The 13,963-nt window shown below is 62.8% G+C and overlaps 1 protein-coding gene across 3 annotated transcripts; it reads right to left on the bottom strand.

The window, feature by feature from the left end:
• Positions 1–442: 442 nt before the first annotated feature.
• Positions 443–12,485, bottom strand: PLCD3 (phospholipase C delta 3). Of its 3 annotated transcripts, none has more exons than XM_068212368.1 (16): positions 12,375–12,485; positions 9,083–9,244; positions 7,618–7,846; positions 7,402–7,531; positions 6,713–6,938; positions 5,725–5,926; positions 5,495–5,639; positions 5,265–5,417; positions 5,037–5,189; positions 4,832–4,867; positions 4,082–4,241; positions 3,218–3,334; positions 2,986–3,134; positions 2,174–2,309; positions 1,160–1,271; positions 443–1,080 (listed from the first exon to the last, which is right to left on the bottom strand). In XM_068212368.1, the coding sequence occupies exons 1-16, from the start codon at positions 12,475–12,477 to the stop codon at positions 849–851; spliced, it is 2,445 nt and encodes an 814-aa protein (XP_068068469.1). In that variant the 5' UTR covers positions 12,478–12,485; the 3' UTR covers positions 443–848. The 3 variants fall into 3 exon arrangements, with proteins under 3 accessions (XP_068068469.1, XP_068068470.1, XP_068068471.1); XM_068212369.1 differs by having other exon boundaries at positions 5,037–5,186; XM_068212370.1 differs by having other exon boundaries at positions 842–1,080; positions 1,160–1,309.
• Between the last annotated feature and the right edge of the window lie 1,478 nt (positions 12,486–13,963).

Raw genomic sequence — 13,963 nt, 5'->3', positions numbered from 1 at the left:
GGCCAAGACCCCGTCTATGCACCCTCACGCCTCCCTGTCCTCGCGTGTCCTTGTCACACCCCGTGGCACCACGGACGCTGAGAGCCTGTGCCCGCCCCAGCCTGGACCTGTGGGGCCTCAGTGGGGACCAGGAGCCCATCACATCCCCCCTGGCAGTGCCATCACATCCCCCTGCTCGGGGTCCTGTGTCACCTATGCAAGTACCTCTGTGTCCCCTCCTGTGTCCCTGTTGTCCTGAGCTAGGGGAGGCTGGGTGTGGGTGGGGGACACCCCATGGGACCCTCCTTCTGTCCCCATGGCAGGTTTGAGGGCTGCTCCAATGAATCCCCCCAGCTTCCATGGGTGCCTGGCAGCTCCCCAGGGCACTGCTGATTTGGGGGTGGGCTCAGCCCTGATCCACCCACGACGGGCCCCGGAGGGTGACAGGGACAGTGGGATAGGCTCTGTTAAAATAAAACCTTTATTTGACTGGCTTGATCCCAGGGTGTAAATCTGTGACTGTCACTGGTGCCAGAGCAGAGTTTGGCAATGTGTCCCCACCTGAGCACAATGGAGTGTGTGGTGGCAGGGTCCCCTCAGGGACTCCAGCGTGATGATGGCACCATCTTTGCATCCCAAGAGAGGGGCTGGGATCAGCGTGGCCGAGACTGATGAGATTTGGTGGTTGCTGTCACCCATGTCACCCCTGTGGGGCTGTGCTGGGCTGTCGTTGACCCAATCAACCCATCCTGGTTGTCACAGCATCTCTGTCCCCTCAAGGAGAGGAGGAGTGGGGCACCAGCAGACTGGGTGGCACTGGGTAACAGGGAGGGGAGCCCCTGCCCCTTTGGGTGCTCCCAGCCCTGCTGTCACCACAGACAGACGAGCGGTGTCCTCAGGCTGTCCCCACGCAGGGTGCCCACCCGTGGAGGAGCCTGTTGTCCCCCACATGGAGATGCAACGTCCCCCCATGGGCACCTCGGGGACCCCAGGTTGTCCCTCCTGTGGCCCCTCACAGGCTCTTGGATCGAACATGCACGAAGAGCGTGGCGGGGGACAGGGACGCCCCGTCCTTGGAGAGCAGGTGGATGTGGCGGTACCCTGGGGACACACGGGGGCTCAGCGGGTGGCAGGGGCTGTCCCCGTCCCCGGAGGGCAGCGGGGTGGCGCCTGCACCCACCTTGGCGCATGCTGGGCAGGGGCAGCGTGAACTGCCCCACGAAGTCGTTGCAGGAGGTGCTGTCGTAGTCCTCCACCACGAAGCGCACCAGGGCCAGCTCGGGCACCCGCACCTGGAACCGCAGCGTCTCCTCCCAGCGCGGGTTGAAACCTGCGGCACCGGCGTGGGGGTGCGTGTGGCCACCGGGGCTACCGGGGCCACCCAGTGCCGCGCAGGGACCAGCAGGACCCCTGGGCACTGCCCCTGCCCCGGCTGAGCGGCAGTCCTGCACTGGGGGATGTGGGGACTGGGGGTGATGCTGGGGCCACAGTGGGGTGTACTGGGGAAAAGGGGGCCATACTGGTACTGGACTGGGCTATACTGGGAGAAGGGGGGTTGTACAGTGACTGCGGTGGAGTATACTGGAGGGATGGGATCATACTGGGACTCTGATGGGATGTACTGGGGGAATGGAGGTTATATTGGAGCTGGGCTGGACCATACTGGGAGAGCAGGGGTAACACTGGGGCTTGGGCTGCGTATACTGGAGACCGTAAGGGAGCAGCACTGGGAGAACTGGAACACGATGGCCCCTGCCACTGGTGGGGGTCTGGCTGTGCTGGGGAGGGGACATTGTGGTGTGTGGAGGGCACTGGGATGTCCTGGGCACTGGTTCAACTGGCAGTGAGTGCTGGGCTGTGGGTACCCAAGGCACTGTCCCTCACGGGGATTAGGGTGCCCCTGGCATCAAGGTGTCCCTGGATCAGGGTGCCCTGGGGTGTTCCCAAGTGTCCTGAGGGACCCTGGGTGTCCTGGAGCACCCCTGGAGATCGGGTTCCCTGGGGTGTCTGCAGGGATCAGGGTGCTCCAAGGTACCCAGGGGGCCCAGCTGTCCTTGGGCATTCCTGGGATTTGGGCAGTAATAGGGCTGTGAGAGGTAATAGGTAATTGGATGTCCCTGGGGGTCGGGGTGCCCTGAAGTGTCCCCATGGTGCCCAGGGGTGTCCCCGGGGGTGCCCAGGTGCCAGCACTCACCGTTGTTGAGCTTGTGGTGGGTTTGTTGCTTGGCGCAGTCGGCCGGGATCCCGTGGATCTCCACACGCACGAAGGGATCCACGATGGAGCTGCCCTTGTCCCTGTTCAGCTTGGGCAGCTGCTGTGCTGTGATCACCTGTGGCACAGGGGACCAGGGCACAGGGACCACGAGGGGCCCGGGAGATGTGGGTGTGGGGAAAGGACTGGTGTCTCCAGGAGAAGGGACGTGGGTGGCACTTGGCTGGGGCTGGGGACACGGTGAAAGGAGGGAGATGGCTGATGCCACCCAGTGGCTGACACCAGCTGAATTTGGGGACAGGGTTGGTGTCACCCAGGAGAAGTGTCATGCGTGGCAGAGTCAGGAGTGTGGATGGGATGAGGAGGAGGGAGGTGGCTGGTGCCATCCAGAAGGGACATAGGTGGCACAGGGCTGGGGACAAGGTGGTGTCCCCAGAAGGGAGCAGATGGCACCCAGCCAGGAGTGGGGATGGGGTGAAGAGGACGGAGGTGGTTGGTACCACACAGGAGAAGGAACATGAGGGACATGTGGCTGGAGATGGGATGTTCAGGAGAAGGGATGTGGGTGGCACTTGGCTGGGACTGGGGATGGAATGGGGAGGATGGAGGTGGCTGATGCCATCTCAGAGCAGGGACATGGCTGATACCAGCTGGATTTGGGGACAGGATTGGCATCACCTGGAAAAAGATGCAGGTGGCACCTGGCCAGGCATTGGAATGTATTGGGTGTGACCCAGCAGGGACGTGGGTGGCACCCAGCCAGGCCTGGGGACAGGCTCGGGGGGTGTCCTCACCCTGATGTGCAGCGCCAGGCGCCGGGACCCCTCCCCGGGGGGGCTGCGCAGGCAGAGGGGCTTCAGGACGTAACCACAGCGCCCGTTGGGCAGGAAGCGCCCGGCGTTCAGGTCCATCTCGTATCCCGGCGTCTGGAAGTTGAGGGCCACTGTGGGGACAGTGGGACGGGGTGTCAGGGGAGGTGACGGCTCCCGGGGCTGGTGCCAGGTCGGGGGGGCCTGGGGGTCTCACCCAGCTGGCAGCCAGCGTTCCACATCTCCTGGGGGTTGTAGTTGGCAGAGTTCATCTTGAGCCCCAGCGGGTACACGCGGCTGAGCTGGCGGGCGTTGTACCGGACCAGCGCCGGGCCTGTGGGGGGACACGGCTCAGCGGGGCTGCTGCACCCTCGAGTGCTGCTGGGGGCCCCCAGCAGAGGGTGACGTGTGACCTTGAACCCAGACCCTGGGGTTCAGACCCCAAACCTGGACCCTGACCTTGGACCCCTGACCCCAACCTCTGACCCTCAATCCTGATCTTGACCCCACACTTTGACTTTAGACCCCTGACCCCGGAGCTTGACCACGGAACCCAGACCCTGACCCCAGATCTTGACCCTGATCCCTGGACCTCAGACTCCAAACCAAGACCCCCCCAAGCCTATGCCGTGACCTAGATCCTAATCCTTGACTCCAGACACTGACTCTGGCCCCGCACACTGAGCCTGGACCCCAGACCCTGAACACTTGACTCAGATCTTAATCAGGCCCTGACCTCAGATTCTGACCCTGACCCCCAGCCCCTGAGCCCAGACCTCAGTGCCTGGACTCTGACCCAGACCTTATTCCCAGCCCCAGGCCCTGGACCCAGATGCCACATCCTAAATCCTGATCCCAGACCTTGATCCTGGTCGTGTGACCCCAACCCTGGCCTCTGGCCCCAGGCAGGCCCTGCCAGCAGACCCCAGTCCCACCCATCCAGGGCAGCCTGGGTGAGGCCAGCATGACCCTGACCACTCCTGGAGCCACCCTAGAGACAGAGCCCATCACTCTGAGCCCTTCCTGCATCCCAGTGATTCAGGAGTATGGACCCACCCTGTCCCCATCTGGTGGCCCTCACCTGCCTCCTTGATGAGCTTCCGTGCCTTCCTCTCGCTGAAGGAGGACATCTGGCAGGGCTGGGGGTGGCGCAGGGCCTGGGCCAGCCCGGGGAAGGGGACAGCCTGGCAGTACACCACCAGTGCCGACAGCTCTGGGGACACCTGTGACGCGTCCTTGGCCTGCAGGAGCCACCGTGGCATCAGGGACAACCTGGCCCTGGTGGCCACCTGCCAGTCCGAGTGTCTGCAGACCCCCCCAACTAGTGCTGAGTGCTGAGACCCCCAAGGCCATGGAGACCCTGATGCAGTGGAGACCCCAAGGTGGTGCAGAACCTGAGGCAGTGGAATGATGGACCATGGCCTGATGGGGAATCCAAGCAGGTTGAGAACCTGAAGTCATGGAGAACCCAGGGGATGGACAGCCTGAGATGTTACAGACCCCAAGATGAGGGAGACCCCAAAGTGCTGGAGAACCTGAGGTGATGGGCACCCCGAGATGATGGGATACTTGAGGTGACAGAGACCCCAAAGTGATGCCGACCCCAACAGGTCACTCTGGATGTGATGAAAGCCCAACACGATGGAGAACTCGAGGTGACAGAGAAATCAAAGTGTTGGAAACCCCAGACACAGGCCACCCAGCCCAACAAGAAGAGGGAGGCACAGCTGAGGGGTCGCCAAGCTCTGTCCCCTCTTCCAGGCAGTGACAGCCACTCACTGCTCCCGCAGCACCCGCCCTGTCAGCCCCCCAGCTCCAGCCCATCACCCACCTGCAGAGGTTTGATCTCCTGCAGCGACTGCAGCGACTGAAAGAGGAGAGAGCAGGGCTGCAGAGGCCATGGCAGAGCTGGCAGTGCTCAGCTGGGACAGTGCCAGGATGCCATGGTCCCCTGGCACCACCAGGATGCTCTGATCCATCAGGACAGCCAGCATGCCGTGGTCCCCCAGAACCACATCCCTGGGGAAGTCTCTTACCCGTCGGGGGCTTCTCTCCTGCACCTTCTCCTCCTCTTCTTCCTCCTCTTCCTCTTCCTCCTCGTCGGGGTCCAGAAGGGAGGCGACACCCTGTGGCTCCTGCCACAGCTCTGGCAGCTTCTTGCCCTTCACCAGGATCTTTTCCTTCAGCTGCTACAGAAGGCAGGTTCGAGCTCAGGGTTTGGAGAGGACATGGGGACACTGCGGTGGGCACACAGGTGGCCTTACCTCTGGTGAGGGGAGATCGTGGGGGTCCTGCCCCTGCAGGGGCTGTGTCAGCAGCCTGTCCCCCAGGATGGCCTTCATGTGCCGGGCCATGGTGGCCTGCTGCTCCAGCCCGCAGTGGTTCTCCAGGGACAGGATGACGGGGTAGGGGGATTTCTGGCCATGGGGACGGGCAGCCCTCAGCACCTGGCACCCGGCACCGGGCACCCCCCAGGGCTGCCACCCGGTCTCACCTCGAAGGCGGAGTCACGGATGCTTTCGATGACGTCGCGGAAGAGGATTTTGGAGGTGAGTGTGTGGCCATGGTAGACGACGGGCTCCCCGTCCGAGCCCTCCCAGCAGTCCAGCTCCACACAGCGGCACCCTGCCCTCAGCGCCCTGCCACCACAGCGGCACCAGCTCAGTGCCTGTCACCCTGGAGCCACGGGACCTTCTGGGGCTCCACGGGACCGGGGACACGCACCTGACATAGGCCTCGGTGCTGCTGGTGCCGCCAATCTGGTTGCGGGTCAGGTAGGTGTTGTGGGAGGAGGAGATGAAGTAGTGGCTCAGGGGCTGGCTCATGTCCTGGTGCACCTTGGTGTGCTCCTGGTTGAGGATGTCGCCGGCGGCCGAGAGCAGGTACATCATGAAGCCGTCCAGCATCATCAGGTCCTGCCGCTTGGCTGCGGGACACGGTGGCAGGTGTCACAGAGGGTGGCACAGTGCTAGCAGGGTGGCACCCTGAGAACTTTCCCCACTTGGAGGTCCCAGCAGTGCCATGCTCACCCCTGACCTGGCACTGTGGCACCAGGGGACATATAGATTCCTTTGAGTGTCCCATCTCCATCCTGATGTCACTCACCCTGCTGGTGCCACATTCACTCTGGATGTGGCATGGTGACACCCATGAAGTGCGGAGGTTCCCTGTCCCCACCCTGATACCCTCTGAGCTCCCAGCGCCATGTCACCCCAGACCTGGTACTGTGGCGCTCAGAGGAGGTCCCCTTTGTCTCCCATCTCTCATCTGATGTCCTCCATCCTCCTAGTGCCACATCTACCTTAAGGGTACTATTGTGACATGGAGGTCCTTCATCCCCACCATGATGTCCCCTGTCTTCCTAGTGCTGTGCTCACCCTGGACCTGCCATGGTGGGACCTGAGGAAGACAGAAGTCCCTCAGCAGTGTCACATTCATACCAGTGCTGGCATCCCACCACCCATGAGGCGTGGAAGTCCACCTGCTGCCCATCCCCACCTTCACATCCCCTGTCCCCACAGTGTCACATCCACCAGGTGCCAGCCAGGCCATGTGTTGGATGGCATGACACTGGGAATGGACACCAGGACAGTAAGAGAAGCCTTGGAGGACCCCATACTGGTTTGGTGGGGGTGATGCCACCAATCAGAGCCCCATCCCTACATCCATGAGCTCCTGTGCCCCCCCCCCATCATGCCACACCTCACCCTACCCTTCTCGTTGAGCTCATAGGTGCGGATGATGGAGCGGGCCTGGCTCAGGCTGGAGTCCTCGCCCTGATCCCTCAGGAAATCCTGCAGCTCCTCGGCTGACAGGACCCGGTCCTCGCCCGAGTAATGCCCGAAGAGCTCCTCCAGCTCCGGCCGCCGCAGCAGCCGCCGGCAGAACTCCTCCAGCTCCCGGCCCTCCAGCCGCTCGTTGCCCGAGTGGTCACACTCCTGGTGGGACAGCCCAGCCTCAGGGACTGTCCCCTCCCTGTGTGGACGGGGTACGGCCACCCCCTGCCTGTCCCCTGGAGTTGGCAGTGTGCATGGGATGAGTTGGGGGGGCTCAGCTACTGTCCCCTCTGTTCCCTAAGCCAGAGCCCTCTGACGCCCTGCTCTCGGATGGAACAGAGCAGAGCTCTGTGCCTCAGTTTCCCTAGGTGGAAAGGGACCTTGGGAGATGCCCAGAGGAACAGCTCTCCACGCGGGAGAAATGTCCCCCCTTGAGGGCACACGGAACAGTGGCTGGGACAGCTCACCCCTCTCCACCATGCGCTCCTGGTGGGACCCAACCATGGGTGGCTTTGGTGTGAGGAGTTTGCCAGCCCTCTGTGCTGGGGAAGGCAGAGAAGGAGCCGGCAATTCCCTCCCGGAGCCAGCAGCGGGCACAGCGGGCCGTGCAGAGCAGGATGGGTACCTTGAAGAGCTTGGAGGCGTAGACATCGTCCATGTCGATGTTGAGCATCCTCAGCATGCTCTTCACCTCCCGGAAGGACATCTTGTTGTCCTTGTTCCTGTCTGCTCGCTGCAGGACCCCATGGATCCAACTGCAGCGGGGTAAGGAAACCTCCCGGTGTCACCCGCAGCCGTCCCCACCCTGTCCCCAAGCCCCCAGAGCTCCCTCAAAGGATACTGGTCGAGCTTCTCCGTCTGGCTCATGGCCTGCAGCCGCCCCATCAGCTTGGTGAGCCCCTGCACCCAGTGCCGGGCGTCCTCCTCGCCGCGGGCGGCCAGGTCGAGGTTCTTGCGGCGGCCCTTGAAGGCGAGGGTGAAGCAGTGGCGCTCGGGGAAGGCGGCCCCGTGCTTGCGCAGCCCCTCCGACTGGCGACCCTCGCGCACCCCCTCGATGTGCGCCACCGAGACTGCGGGGACACGCGCGGGGTGGGGATGGGGAGCGACGATGGACGTGCTCCCTCGGCGGGTCACCCACCCGCGAGCATCCTGCAAGACACCCTGGCTGCTGATGGACACCCCGCGCGTCCCCGCGGCGCCCCAGGGCCGGGGCTCGGCTCCGGTCGGTGCCGCAGCCGGGCTTAGCCCGCTAATCCCAGGCGAGACAGGAGCCGTGGCCGCTGTCCCTGCGGGGATGGCGACGGGGACGCTGGCAGGGCATGGAGCCGCCGTGCAGCGGTGCCAGCTCCAGGCACCCATCCCACATGAGGGTGTAAAGAGCCGGGTGACGCCGGGGAGGGGGACAGAGTCCGGCCGGGATGGAGACGGGACCTTGTGCTGACCGCGGGGGGATGGGGAAGGGTGGGGGCTCTTACAGCTCCGCACGGAGTGTACTGGGAGGCACTGGGAAGGGTTGGAAGGCTCTGGGAGCTCCTGCGCGAAGGGGTTTGGAGTTCAGGTCTTGTGGAGGGGGTCCATGTTCTGGATTGGATTCATAGCTCAGGTGAGGGGCTGGACCCCAGGCTTGGGGTGCAGGATTGGGGTCTGGGTGCTGGGTGGGAGTCTGGGTCCTGGACCGGGGTCTGAGTGAGGGGGGCAGGATTGGGGTCCTGGCTGGGGATCAGGGTCCAGGTCAAGGTGGGGATCCAGCAGGGATCTGGGTCCCAGGGGGCATCTGGGTCACAAGTGGGGGTCTGGGTGGGGTTGGGATTGCGGAGTTTCATGTCCCAGGATTGGGTCTGGTTCTCACTGGGGGATTTGGGTCCTGGGCTGGGATCTGGGTCTTGGGTTGGGGTCTGGAACTCAGGTGGGGTCTGAGGTCTGAGTGGGGATCCAAGTCTTGGGTGGGGGTCTGGGAACTGGGAGGTCAGGATCCAGGTGGGCTTCTGGATGCTGGGAATGGATCTGGGTCCTGGGTGGGGGTCCAGGTCCTGGGATAGGGTCTGGATTCCAGGTGGGGGTCCTGGGTTGGGGTCTGGGTCGCACATGGACATGTCCATGTCTGGATTGTGTGTGGGAATCCAGACTCAAGGTTGTGGACTAGGTCCTGAATTGGGACTGGGGCTCCAGGTGGGGGTCTGGGTCCTTGGTGGGGGTCTAGGGGTGGTTCTGGGGCACTGCCCAGCTCCTGGCCCTCCCTGCAGCTCATGGCAGTGCGGGATGTGTCTCGGTGTCCCCGAGCCCCATGGGACAGTCCCAGCACTCACAGCTCTGGGGGGAGCGGGCATGCCGGAAGCGTCCCTCGAAGCAGACGGTGACCCCGTCCTCCTGCAGGCGGAACAGCCGCGCCCTGGAGCCCCCCTTGGCCTTCACCTTCCAGAGCAGGGACCCCTGGAGCATCCGCTGGACATCCTCATCCTCCGTCAGGCCTGCGGGGACGGCCCTGGGCTACCGGGGGGTCTGGGGGCTCTAAGGGTGTACTGGGGGCACGGGCTGGGGAGGATCAGTGCACATCTGGGCGCACATCTGTATCCGATGGGGTGGGATGGGACAAATGGGACAGGACAGACGGGACGGGATGGGATGGGATGGGACAAGAATGGGTTGGAATGGGACAGGAATGGGTTGGAATGGGACAGGACAGGCAGGAGAGGACAGACAGGACAAGCCACTGTGCTGGGCCTCTTTGGCAGCTATTCAGGGGGGACAGGGCACAGCAGTGACACAGCCCAGCTGCTAAATCCCAGCAAAGCTGCCCAGATCCTGCATGCAGAGTGCCAGGACGGTGCCAGCAGCAGAGCTCAGGCTGGAACAATGACAGGGTGGACTCTGGGGACTCGCGGGCCCACGCCTCAGCCAGGATTTTTCCATCTGTTCACAGAGTGGACATTTCCTCCCTTTATGGTTTTGGCAGCCATTCCTAAGATCTCCAGTGGCCACATCCTGCTCTGCATGGAGATTCCACTCCTGGGCTGGGAAAGGGTGGTTTGGGGGCTCTGGGGACATCCTGAGCCACCATGGCCTCAGGGGTGCAGCCACCAGCTGCCAGCACCTCCTGCATGGTCACATCCTGCCCAGGGTGCAGGACAGAGGGCAGGTATGGGGACATGGCTGCACGAGCATGGGGCTGCAGGGATGTAGGAACACGTGGATACAGGTCCATGGGCACAGGGATGGGCACATGGAATGTCAGGTCCATGGGCACAGGAATGGATATGTGGAGTGTCAGATCCGTGGGCACAGGGATGTATGGACACATGGATACAGGTCCATGGGCACAGGGATGGGCACATGGAATGTCAGGTCCATGGGCACAGGGATGGGCACATGGAATGTCAGGTCCATGGGCACAGGGATGGGCACATGGAATGTCAGGTCCATGGGCACAGGGATGTATGGACACATGGATACAGGTCCATGGGCACAGGAATGGGCACATGGAATGTCAGGTCCATGGGCACAGGAATGGATATGTGGAGTGTCAGATCCGTGGGCACAGGGATGTATGGACACATGGATACAGGTCCATGGGCACAGGGATGGGCACATGGAATGTCAGGTCCATGGGCACAGGGATGGGCACATGGAATGTCAGGTCCATGGGCACAGGGATGGGCACATGGAATGTCAGGTCCATGGGCACAGGGATGTATGGACACATGGAATGTCAGGTCCATGGGCACAGGGATGGGCACATGGAATGTCAGGTCCATGGGCACAGGTGTGTGGGTGCACAGACTCCGGGGTGCAGTGTGCATGTGGATGCACAGACACAAGGACATGGATGCATGGATGTAGAGATGCAGGGATGTATGGATACATGGATCTGCTGATGCAAGGACAGAGGAACACACGGATATTCAGGTAGGTGCATGCACAGGTGCATGGATGCAAGGATGAACGGATGCATGGATGCATGGATGCAGGCACATATGGGTGCATGGATACAGCTGCTTGGTCACACAGAGTCACGGGGGCACGTGGACACAGGGATGCACTGACAGAGACATGGATGCAGGGATGCATGGATCCACAGGTGCATGGATGCACTGCTGCCAGGACACACGGACACGTGGGCACATGGGTGCACAAGCATTGGGGTGCATGGACAGTCAGACACACGGACACACTTGGACATGGGGGTGAGTGCTCCCGGACACAGCCAAGGGGATGCATGGACATACAGGTGCTGGGAGGTAGGGACAGATGGACACGGGGATGTGTGGATACAGAGGTACAGGGACAGATGGACACGGGGATGTGTGGATACAGAGGTACAGGGACAGATGGACACATGGATGTGTGGATACAGAGGTACAGGGACAGATGGACACGGGGATGTGTGGATACAGAGGTACAGGGACAGATGGACACGGGGATGTGTGGATACAGAGGTACAGGGACAGATGGACACATGGATGTGTGGATACAGAGGTACAGGGACAGATGGACACGGGGATGTGTGGATACAGAGGTACAGGGACAGATGGACACATGGATGTGTGGATACAGAGGTACAGGGACAGATGGACACGGGGATGTGTGGATACAGAGGTACAGGGACAGATGGACACATGGATGTGTGGATACAGAGGTACAGGGACAGATGGACACATGGATGTGTGGATACAGAGGTACAGGGACAGATGGACACATGGATGTGTGTATACAGAGGTACAGGGACAGATGGACACATGGATGTGTGGATACAGAGGAACAGGGACAGATGGACACGGGGATGTGTGGATACAGAGGTACAGGGACAGATGGACACATGGATGTGTGGATACAGAGGTACGGGGACAGATGGACACATGGATGTGTGGATACAGAGGAACAGGGACAGATGGACACATGGATGTGTGGATACAGAGGAACGGGGGCAGATGGGTGCAAGGACACACAGCCACAGGGACACACGGACATGGACACGCAGAGCTGCAGCAGCTCCAGGCACACGGCCCCGTGTCCAAAGCTGGGGGCACAAGGCCGGCTGTGCCCTTCCTGCTGCTCCCACTCCGGACCAGCCGCTCCCAGGGACACTCCCTGACCTTGCCGGGCACCCACTGCCCCTGCCTGGCCTGGTGAGCCCCGTGTGCCCACCGTGCCATGGGCAGCACCCCTGTGCAGGGAAACTGAGGCACCCTGCCTCAGCTGGGAAGGGTCCCAGGTAATGGGACCTGAGCCTCGGGGACAATAAATGCCCTGAGCAAGGTAGCTCCTGTCACCTGTGATGTGGCCAAACCCCGACCCCGCTGTTCCCCAACGGCTGGGGCGATGCACAGCTGTTTTGGGGTGGCCTTGGGGACCCCTCCCATCCCGGGGGAGCCCTGCCTGCTGTGGGGGAGCCCATCCACCTCGGGGACCCTCCCTACCAGGGGGACCCTTCCGTCCCTGGGGACCCATCTCAGCCATGGGGTCCCTCACCCTGCCCCGGGGACCTATTCCCGTCACAAGGGTCCCCACCCTCTTCGGGGACCCTGCCGGGCACGGAGATCCCTCCCGGACCCCTCTGGCCCAGCCCTGACGGAGTTTCTGCCCGGTTCCCCCCGAACTCACCCATTTTCTTCAGGGCCCTCCCGGGCCGGCGGGAGCCACCGGCAGCGTCTGACGGGGCGCGGAGCTGCTCGGCGGCGGGGCGCGCCTTCCTGCCGCAGATCATGGCGCGGGACCCCCGGGACCGCCGGGACCGCCGGTACCGCCGGTGCTCCCGGGACTGCGGTGATCTTGGTGCTGCAGGTGCCCCCGGTGCTCCGGGTGGTTCTGTTGCTCCCGGTACGCCCGGTGCCCCCGGCCGGTGGAACCGGGCTGGGCGGTGGCGGAGGTCGGGGCTGGGGCTGGACTGGGGCTGGGCGGCCGAGCCGTGACCGGGGCCGGCCGCGGGGAGGGACCGGGAGGAGCCACATCGCAGCCCGGGAGCTGTTAACCGTTTGTGCCGGCCCGGGGCGAGCGGGGCTGCCGGCGCTGACCGGGGCTGCTCGGGATGGGACCGAGCTACACGGGGCTCGTTCTGCACCGCGGCTACCTCGGCACCGGGGACGGGCGGGGTCCCGACGTGCGCCCGGCTGCTCGTTCTGTGCAGAGCGTCCCGCTGTGTCCGAAGGGCCGGCCCGACCCGGGACAGACCGGGGGTCCCCAGTGCCCCCCGCGGGTCCGCCTGCAGCGGGCACCGGCCCCAGGACCGCACCGGGCATCGCCAGGGAGCCCCGCTCTGCCGGGGACCGGCGCCGCCCTGGCAGCGCCAGCGGGGACCCAGGGCACCCCCTTTGCCATCGCACCTGGGCACCCGTCCTGCCGTGCCAGCCCTGTCCCCAGCGCACGGGCTGGGCGGCACCGGGCTCAGGGGCTCAGGGTGCCGGGCCCTGCGGGTGACTGTCCCCACCGGTGCGACACCCGGGGAGGGCAGCGGCAGCAGCAGCTGGGAAGTGCCAGTCCCAGAGCCCCACGGTGTGAGTGTGAGTGGGTGAGTGTGAGAGTGTGTGAGTGTGTGAGTGTGTGTGAGTGTGAGCGTGTGAGTGTGAGTGTGAGCGTGTGTGAGTGTGTGTGTGTGTGAGAGTGTGTGTGAGTGTGTGAGTGTGTGTGAGTGTGAGAGTGTGAGAGTGTGAGAGTGTGTGAGTGTGTGAGTGTGTGTGAGTGTGAGAGTGTGTGAGTGTGAGTGTGAGTGGGTGAGTGTGAGAGTGTGTGAGTGTGTGTGAGTGTGTGAGTGTGAGCGTGTGAGTGTGAGTGTGAGCGTGTGTGAGTGTGAGCGTGTGAGTGTGTGAGTGTGTGTGAGTGTGTGTGAGTGTGTGTGAGTGTGTGAGTGTGAGTGTGAGCGTGTGTGTGAGTGTGTGTGTGTGTGTGAGAGTGAGAATGTGATTATGTGAGTGTGTGAGCGTGTGAGTGTGTGAGTGTGTGTGTGAGTGTGTGTGAGTGTGTGTGAGTGTGAGCATGTGAGTGTGTGTGAGTGTGTGTGTGAGTGTGTGAGAGTGAGAATGTGATTATGTGAGTGTGAGCGTGTGAGTGTGTGAGTGTGTGTATGTGAGTGTGTGTGAGTGTGTGTGAGTGTGAGCATGTGAGTGTGTGTGAGTGTGTGTGTGAGTGTGTGAGAGTGAGAGTGTGAGTGTGTGAGTGTGAGTGTGAGCATGAGCATATGAGTGTGTGAGTGTGAG

This window comes from Anomalospiza imberbis, chromosome 22 (genome assembly GCF_031753505.1).
Source record: "Anomalospiza imberbis isolate Cuckoo-Finch-1a 21T00152 chromosome 22, ASM3175350v1, whole genome shotgun sequence".
Taxonomy (NCBI): Eukaryota; Metazoa; Chordata; class Aves; order Passeriformes; family Viduidae; genus Anomalospiza; species Anomalospiza imberbis.
This window is presented reverse-complemented; position numbering and strand designations above follow the sequence as displayed.